At 29.6% G+C, this 9,630-nt stretch overlaps 1 protein-coding gene across 1 annotated transcript in view; it reads right to left on the bottom strand.

Moving 5' to 3' along the window:
* Positions 1-2,896: 2,896 nt before the first annotated feature.
* Positions 2,897-9,630, bottom strand: part of DNAlig1 (DNA ligase 1) — a 34,807-nt gene continuing 28,073 nt past the window's right edge. The window contains exons 12-17 of the mRNA XM_014439004.3: positions 9,121-9,327; positions 8,830-9,046; positions 5,896-6,131; positions 4,248-4,445; positions 3,580-3,672; positions 2,897-3,137 (exon numbers count right to left, since the gene is read on the bottom strand). Of these exons, the coding sequence (XP_014294490.1) occupies positions 3,054-3,137; positions 3,580-3,672; positions 4,248-4,445; positions 5,896-6,131; positions 8,830-9,046; positions 9,121-9,327 (1,035 nt within the window). The 3' untranslated portion in view covers positions 2,897-3,053. The remainder of the gene's footprint in view (positions 3,138-3,579; positions 3,673-4,247; positions 4,446-5,895; positions 6,132-8,829; positions 9,047-9,120; positions 9,328-9,630) is intronic.

Genomic DNA, 9,630 nt, shown 5'->3' on the forward strand with positions numbered 1-9,630 from the left:
TATAGAAGAAGTTATAGATGGGACAAAGACAATTAGCCGGCATTTTAAAAGAGAAAGTGACAACAAAGTAAAGGTATCCTTGAAAATGACCTGAGTGGTCGAAACGTTGGAAGGTTTTAAAAAGAATAAAGTTGAGAAAAAAAGGATCAAATTTGTTTTTAAATAAATTACATTAATTTGAAATCAAAAAGATATAAAATAATATTAAAGTAAGATAATTAATTCATATTCATTAGGTTGTCGCCTTTATGAACGATGAGTGAGTAAAGTTAAGCTCAACCAAAGCCAAGCATGAAAGAAGAGATATAAGGCAGGCATGGCAATGGATGAAGTGTTGTAGAAAATAGGTTTTATTTTGTTTGTAAAATAAAACTAGATGGCTGCACTGCTCTAGTATGGGATAACTACGCGTCCCTTGGGGCTAGAACAGTCTGTCGTGGCATCCATTGGTGAAAAAACACTCTCTAGTTGCCTTCGTTTATAAAACCCTCCCTAAATTCAACAACATGCAGAGAGAAAACAAACAAGATCCATCCAATCAGCATCGAACTATGACAATATTAATTGATCAATCAAAATCATTTGTTTCAATAAAAAAATTCTATTAAAAACAGAAGTAGAAACAGAGCATCTCAATTTGGCCTAGTTTAGTTCCTGTTTTTTTATCAAGTTATATTTTTGTTTTGTGTATTTAATTTTATTGTTTTAGTTAAAATATATGTTAAAAAATACAATGTAAAGTTAATTCAAACCTATCCATACCGTCAACTAATCAATTATTTAAATTCCAATAGAGCCCACTCATTTTCTTTCATAACCATTCCTATATAATTTTTTTCTTGATCATGGGTAATGTTTAGTTCCACCTTAATTACCCTGGTCAGTAATACATATAGTTAACTTATGTATTAAACATATTATATGTTATGAACAACTTTATTATTGTTGTATCTTTTTCTAGTGGGATTCACCTTTAAATTGTAATTACCAATTAGGATGATTAAGGAAAAATATTTTTAAAACCTCATTAAACCCATGTTGTAAAAAATAAAACTATATAAGAATAAAATTTTGTTTTAATTTCACTTTCAAACAATTTATTTTTATTAAAAAAAAAAAAAAAAAAAATCAATATTAAAATAGTATATTTCTATTTGAGTTTTTTTGACCGCACCCGGACCATATTCCTTTCAAATTTATTTTTATACATACATATATTCTAGTGATGTTTAAACTTGTTCAACCTACTCATGCTATTAAAATTTGTTTGTTTTATAACTACAACTCTATGGAAGTATCAGTTGACATATATTCTTGGGGCTAATATTATAATTTATGCAGATTAAAAGTTCCAAGAAGAAAAAAATGTGGACTAATAATTAATAGAGTTGTATTTATAATACCAAAGAATTTTAATAACATGACTGGGGTGAAGAAGGGAAAATCTGGGCAGACCTCTGAACTCACAGGGTTGACTCACAGTTATAGTAACAGAATAAATAATTATCTGTCAGAACCAGATTCAAACCCAAGTCCTTAGAGTTAGTAAGCACAGTACATTACCGCTGAGCCACCCTGCTCCCTATTTATGTATGTATTTTTTTGTGGATCAGTCAGTAAACTTTATTGTTTGCATAGTCATACCCTACTATGAAGAAAACTGTTTTTTAGAACAAATACTTTCTTAAACTAATTACTATGAAACTACAAGTACTTAGTATAATTTATGATTAATTACTATTATAATTAAAACATTGCTTATTTAAGACATTACTTACAATTGTCTATTACAGTGTGATCCAACAAACTCCAGGTTTGTGACAGAACTGAATAGGTTTTGAAATGGAGGTAGGTTTACAACATGTAACCTTTTTTTCTAGCAAGTAGTCCATCTGTTATTTCTATTTTGTATTTTGTCTGTTTCTATTTAGTTTTTTAATTGTGTCTTATGTATTTACAAGGTTAGAGAAACATGAATTTAAATTTTTTACATCAGATTTTTTATTGATAGTAATCATTTCTTTTAAATTTCGCTTAAATTTGTTTTCCCAATATAAGATTTGTTTATAATCTTAAAATTCTTTCTTGAGACTGGCAATTTTTTAATAAATAATTCAAAACACTATCCAAATTATAGTCTCAAAACTTTTATTTCTTTTACACGTCCAACGTTTCGGCCATCTTCAGGGACAATCCACTCAATTCGCTATGAAACATATAATTTAACCACTCCAAAAACTTCATACAGGCTATTCTGCCCAGGTCAAAACATTTATATCTAACCACAGTCAAAATTATTTCTCTTTGAACACTATACAGTGATAAAAGTGTATTAATAGTGTTTAAAGAGAAATAATTTTGACTATGGTTTTTAATGGATATTTGACTTATTAGATATAAATGTTTTGACCTGGGCCGAATAGCCTGTATGAAGTTTTTGGAGTGGTTAAATTATATGTTTCATAGTGAATTGAGTGGATTGTCCCTGAAGATGGCCGAAACGTTGGACGTGTAAAAGAAATAAAAATTTTTGAGACTATAATTTGGATAGTGTTTAGAATTATTTATTATAAGATTTATGTTTTTATAGTAATTAGTTGAGAAAAGTATTTGTCCTACAAAACTGTTTGTTTTTTTTTCATCGTAGGCCATGACTATGCAAATAATAAAGTTGCAAAACATTGCCTAAATAAAGTTGTATTATTGACTGATCCTTAAGACACAAAAAATATATATACCAATAACAGTTAAGAAAAAAGTTATCAATATATGTATTTTACAATGTGGGTTTAATGAGATATTAAGAATATTTTTCCAAAATCATTCTGATTGATAATTAATAATTTAAACAGTTATAGTTTAACAGGTTAGTAAGTAGAATACAAAATAAAAAACATTAAACACAGTTATATTGCATGAAAATATTAAATATTTATCAATCACCTTGTATTGTACATAAAACAACATTAAATATTTATATATTCTAACAAATATCATTAAAAAGAAAAGTGTATAAACATTTTTATACAAATATATATACAAAAATAAACTTATTAATAAAAGTCTTCTTCTGATATCTTTTTACTTTCGTTTTGCTGGTTTTTAATGATATCTTGACTATGATACATGTCAGCAATCTGAAAAGAAAAAATTACAATTAAATTAAACGAATGAATTATTCTAGTATAATACAGGCTATGATTAGATTGAGATTGCCGCGCACAAGTTTGAAAGAGAGCAACACTTCACTTATTTGGGGTCAAAGTTAAAATTATGAAATGATGCAGAATATGGGTACTCATGATTTTTAGTTAAACAGAGAAATATTTCCTTCTTTTAAAGTATGTTAAAACGATATAATTTTTTTTTTTAAATATCTTTATTGACATTCACAACTGTATATTAAATAATACATTTAGTAAATATGATCTTAGTTAAAATGGAGTGTTACAGGCGTGTAAAGCAACTACCCATTGGTAAAATCACCAAAAATATTTTATTCAAAATCAGTGAGAACACGCCCTTCATTACCATTACCCATATAAGATCAAATTATGTTATATTTGCAATTCAACTTACTTGCCGTGCAGAAGTTGCTTGTTCCACTGATTTGTCTTCTCGTACTCTTAAAAACCTTGGAAATCGTAAGGAGATTCCCTTTTCTGGGTCGACCTAAAAAGATATAATATTTATAACATAGGCATATAAATGTGTATTTTGTAATTAGTTGGAAGTTTAGACCATTTGTCTAGTAAGTGCAGTAACAAATTGAATCAATAAGCAGTTTCCTGTCTCGTATTAGGATCCTAGATAGCAGATCTATTATACGACAGGAATAAGTGGAGTATTATTAAGAATACTATAGGGCAGGAAGTCATAAGTTTAGGACAAAGGGTAAAGGTGTTTTGATTGGATTTATTTTAAATCCTTTAGTTTCGACACAATTCTTGATTGAAGTATTTTTTCCCAGATTTGATTTCGCCAGCCTGTTCGCCTTGAAAAAATCTAAAATAATTGATTATCACCTCATTTTTGGAGAAAAAAAAATAATTTCCCATTCTTCCCTTTTATAATCCTCATGATACTTTTAATCTGGGAAAAAAGTCCTTTAAGAATAATACATAGTTCAAACTTTATGACCGTATGTCTGGCAAAATTCTTTATTTTCTCTGTAGAAATTAGTTATATCAATTTTATATAATAGCAATAACTGTTTTTTAAAATAAAGTATTAAGAAGGAAACTTACAATGCCAATAGCAGCTCTATGAACTGGCGACAGAGACAAGTCGGCACATTTTATTTCCCACACCTGCACAGGATCGAACCAGTGGTCTGGTTCAAGCGAGCTCTCGTAGCGGTAATAGGATTTAGCTGATTCGATAACATGATTTTTTAAAAATTCAGAATGATTTTGCAGATCCTCATCGCTAAATCCTGTTCCTATCTGTAAAATGAAAATCAAATAAATATTGATAATAAATACAGTGCACATACTTACTGAAATAAAACTTTTACTCTCTCACTCCCATTTCCAACACCGTTCATACAAAAAATAGGAGACTACAACAGACCATCACTAAAAAGATACACAAATGTACAAAACATATACTAATAGACAATATGCCAACTTTATTGTTCACGCGGTTATACATATTTTCTTGTTCACATTATTATAGAACCTAGGTTTTATAAAACTTTTATTAATTCTTTTTCTATTAATTATTTATGGTTTATTTGTGCCTTGTTTGTTAACACATAATATTCATCCGATTGTGAAGGGGCTTTTGGTGAAATGTTCAGGAACTTTTTAATTTTTTTTTTTTGGTAAGAAATAAATTGTTACTTTGTAATATAATCAAATTGTAAGGTTAATTAATATTGTTTTAACTCGCAACTTCACACCAATAAACATGTGTTCTTGATGTTTATTTAAATACAGTTTTACTTAATCTAATTGCAAATTAAAAAGAACAATCTTAATCAACTAAGGCCCTATACTATCTTATTCTAATTATATCTACGTTATTGCTATATATATGTACCTATTGCTTACTTATAATCTAACCTAAAATTAAATACATAAAGTTGTTATCCTTGTCCAAAAGTAATCAATGACCTGTGTTACATCGGAACCTGCTCATGCTATACTGCAGGTGTCCCGAGTGTAATTTTATGTTTGTAAGTTAATGTGTGGAAAAGGGGGCTGGAAATCGTGAGACTTTCCGCTAATTAACATGCATATATTTCATTCTATTTATAAAGTATTAATCCCTGGAGGGGCAGATAATATTAGTGTGTTAGGTTTTTAATTATTATGTATAATACTATCAGAACAGAGCAATGGGGTCTCATAGACTAATTAAATGTGCTTATCTGTTGACTGTTGGAAGTCTCGCTGTCGCGGTCACTTCCTCGTCCTATAGTCACTTCCCTCGTCAAGGTGTACGGTGGGCGAAACGGTGAAGACCGTGTATCTTCGCCTGTGTCTGAAAAGACGTCCTCGTTTCTCGTCAAGGGCTGGCCAGCGTGTCCTGGAGCCTGGCGTGATGGTAGGGGTAGGCCAGGTTCTAGCTTGCATGATGCTTAGGCTGGGGCGGCATTGCAGTCGCAGCGTCTTCGGGGTCATCCGGTGTTCGCGGCAAGGGGGGGCATCAGAAAATGAGACCCCCGACCCAACTTTATATAAATCCAAAAAAAGAATGGAAAAATCGGATTACTTAAATCCGACAACCTGTACGTATTTGCACTCAACTGGTCGTGGCAGAGAAAACATGATTTATCTCTCCCTCTCTGTCTGATACTGCCATCACCAATTCTTCTATCTCGTCTATTACAGCTTTAAGAACAGAAAACTTTTACGCTGAAGCATATTAGAAATCAATCAATATATTTACCTTGCATAGAGTTTGGTATTCCTCATTTTCAGGATCGTAACAAGCCAATAAGAATCCTCCGTAATGACCAGTTCTTTTACCTCTTCCTAAATATCCACCGATCACAACAACATCAATACTATCACCGACACCGTCGATGTAATCTTTTTTGAGTTTCAACCAATTTCTCGATCTCTTAGCTATTTCATAAGTAGCATCTTCTTCTAAAGTTTTCACCATTAAGCCTTCACAGTTACCTAATATAGTAAAGAGCAAAATTTTAATGCTTGGAGTTAAACAATAATAGAAAAAATTGAAAACCAGAAAACACATATTAATTTAAAATCAAACTCCTTGTACCATTCTATTAAACAGAGATAAATAAGAACTAAATTCAATGTCAATAATGGCTGGTAGCACCAATATCCGGCAAAACTAAGATTTGTCTAAGAGTTTAGTAAAACTCCAGTAACTTGGTGACCAGTTTCTGGTCTACAGTTTTGTTAACTAAGTTACCAATTCAATGGACATTATATAAACTTACTGATCTAATAGTGTTAACGCCATAATACATAATTACCTTGTAAATAATATTTGAGTTTTATTAGTATTTAATTTAGTTACATTTATTTTTATTTTTAATTATATTCATTATTAGTTATATTTGGTTTATGTTAGTTTTTAGTTTTCAAATGTTTAAATTGAACCAAATAAATTTTTAATCCGAGCTAGTTTGTTTTTTCCGGTTGCCAAATAATGTTAAAGCCACCTCAAATCGACTTTCTTTTTGTTGGAAGGCTTTAAAATGAACAAAAACAAACTAGCTCGGATTAAACATTTATTTGGTACTATTTATTGACATTTTGAGTGCGTTAACAGACATTACAGTCCGAAACCAGACCTTATCTGTGTTTCGACTTGAATATAAATTTTTGTTAATTAGTTGGCTCGCCTAATACAATACGACTGTTGGATATTTGGACCATCGATGAGCCAGACCTACACATCTCGACAGCACCTCTTCCTCTGACCTATCGGAGTGGAGCAACCTTTCGTCGAGCAGTATTTATTTTATATATTTATTTCTTTTTTTGTGTAAATTAGTTTTACTGTCATTTTCATAATTTATCGAACTATTTTATTTTTATCTGAGAGGCCTTTTTTGTTTTTACTTGTATATTTTAGTTTTAGTTTTTAAAATGTTTAAATTGAACCAAATAAATGTTTAATCCGAGCCAGTTTGTTTTTGTTCATTTTAAAGCCTTCCAACAAAAAGACATAGTCGATTTGAGGTGGCTTTAACAAATTGATTGTTTAAGAGTGGTTTATATTAATAATAACACCAACTTCAATGATCCAATTTAATCTCAAATTTTTAATTTTAAAAACTTCCAATCCCTTAGGCCATATTCAAGGAGACAACCTAAAAATTGTTTTCACATTATTACTATATTACTTTCTCACATAATTATAATATTTTTGAACATACCTCTATCATTAAGAATATATTAACATATCGAACATTAAGAATAATACCGAACTTCAATAATAAAACAGAAAATCATAAAATCGCTAATATTCTATAATCTTAATTCGCTAATAATCTTAAAATTTATGGTTATAATTTATTTAGAAAAGAAATAATATATCTAAAAAATGTTAGAAATAAAATTAAACTTATTGAACCACCCTATAACAATGAATTTGATAAACATACCTTAAATTATATTGTACCATATCCGTTCAATCGCTTATCAGAAAAACTAATAAATAAATCAACTACAAAAAAGAAATATTTAACTGAGTACTTTCTTACTTTTATGATTCCCAATAATTGATTTTGATTCACCATAGATATTATTGGATTCTTTTTTATATCATATTCTGTATTATCTTGTTTTATTCTCATTATTATATTAATTCACTAATTGTAAATTTGCAGCTTTATTATTCACTTTAAAATCCTTTCAGTTACTTTTATTTTTTACTGTATTTTCATTTTAATAGCTGTTAATTAAATTATTAGTTGTATCACTAGAGATCAATTATTATTGTACTTATCTAGCTTTAAAATTGTAGCAGCCTCCACAACACTCTAATAGTCTAAACTGTAATAATTACATTTCACTTATGTCTATCATTTTTATGTGTTATTTAGTTACCGATCGATAGATTTCATCTGGTCAAACCATATTAGATGTAATTTTTTAAATGAATAAAATAAAAAATTGAATAGTCACAATTCATTTAAAATGTTTTTGTTTTCCAGGCTAATTGCCCATGTCATGTATAAACCGAAAAAGAAAAACATTTTTTAATGAGGAGTAGATAGTTGACCATAGATTAATGATTGGAGAAGTTTGTCGGGGAGTGCGGCAAAGAACAACATAAATAAACAAAACCATATTTATTTATTTTATGCCTAGAATGGTGAGGTCTAATAATTGATCGCAGAGCTGAAAAGAGTTGTGAATGTCATATGGATTCTCATGGCTAAGAGCTTGTAAAGACGGCAGTAGGTATTTACTAAGTTTAACGGCGGGGGAATTGATATTAGAAGTGATTGGACGGAGGAGGGTATTAAATTTTTAATGAGGTGTAGATAAAAAAAAACATTTTTTGTTTTGTATTGAGATTGTGTGGTTTGTATATGACAAGGACAATTAGACTACAAAACAAAGACATTTTAAATGAATTGTGACAGTTCAATGATTGAGGTTGTCTCCTCGAAAATTAAAACGGAATTTTTAAAATAAAAAGTTGAGAGTAAATTGGATCATAGAAGTTGATGGTATTAATAATATTATAATATTAAATTAAATAGGTACATTATATGATTTTAAAGATTTTGGACTTGAATTAAACTTTACATAAAATAAGATTAATTAATAGAATGTATGACCAAATAAGATTTCTAAATGGTCAGAGGTGGAAAAAACTTATCAAAATATTAACCTTTAACAGACTCTTCTAAGAATTCTTGTACTTCTTCCATTGCGCTCGTATCAAGACTCGTGGCAAATGACCATTGACCCTCAACTTCAAGGAAGTTTTCTCTCAGAAGCTCCCTCCGTTTCATAAGCGGTTCTTTGACAAGCGATTCACCATTCAAATACAACAAATCAAACATGAATACACACACCTGAACTTTAATTTCTGATTCGTTAGCATCCTGGAAAATATTAACAAATTAATAAAAGTTTAAAAAATGTTTATATCTACTAAAATTCTTTATAAAATCCTCACCTTCCTTTTTCTCGTCGTCAATACTTGGAACGGCCTGATTTTATGCGTTTCCAAATCCCATGCGACAGCTTCAGTGTCAAGGATGCATGATTTCACGCTGTCTTTTAAAGTAGATTTTAATCTTGAAATAATGTCAGGATATTTTGACGTATTATTTTCTTGATTTCTACTGTAAATTGAAATTTTTCCATCTTCTGATAAATGTATCTATAAAAATGGAAAAAAAAAAAATTAAATATGGCAGCCTTGGAGCTGAACAAAAGAAATGAAAAAATCTATTAAAAATTTATCAATAACATGCATTCTCTCTTATACCTTAATGCAGATATCATTAGTTCCAACAAAAAATTGATAATAATTAGTGAGGTATAGATAGTTGACCGTAGATTAATGATTGGAGAAGTTTGTCGGGGGGGTGCGGTCAGCAAAGAACAACATAAATAAACAAAACCATATTTATTTATTTTATGCCGACGTTTCGACTTGAGTTTCAGGTCCAATTTTGTTTGT

This window comes from Halyomorpha halys, unplaced genomic scaffold, assembly GCF_000696795.3.
Source record: "Halyomorpha halys isolate HHAL.00 unplaced genomic scaffold, Hhal_1.1 Scaffold72.1, whole genome shotgun sequence".
Lineage (NCBI taxonomy): Eukaryota > Metazoa > Arthropoda > Insecta > Hemiptera > Pentatomidae > Halyomorpha > Halyomorpha halys.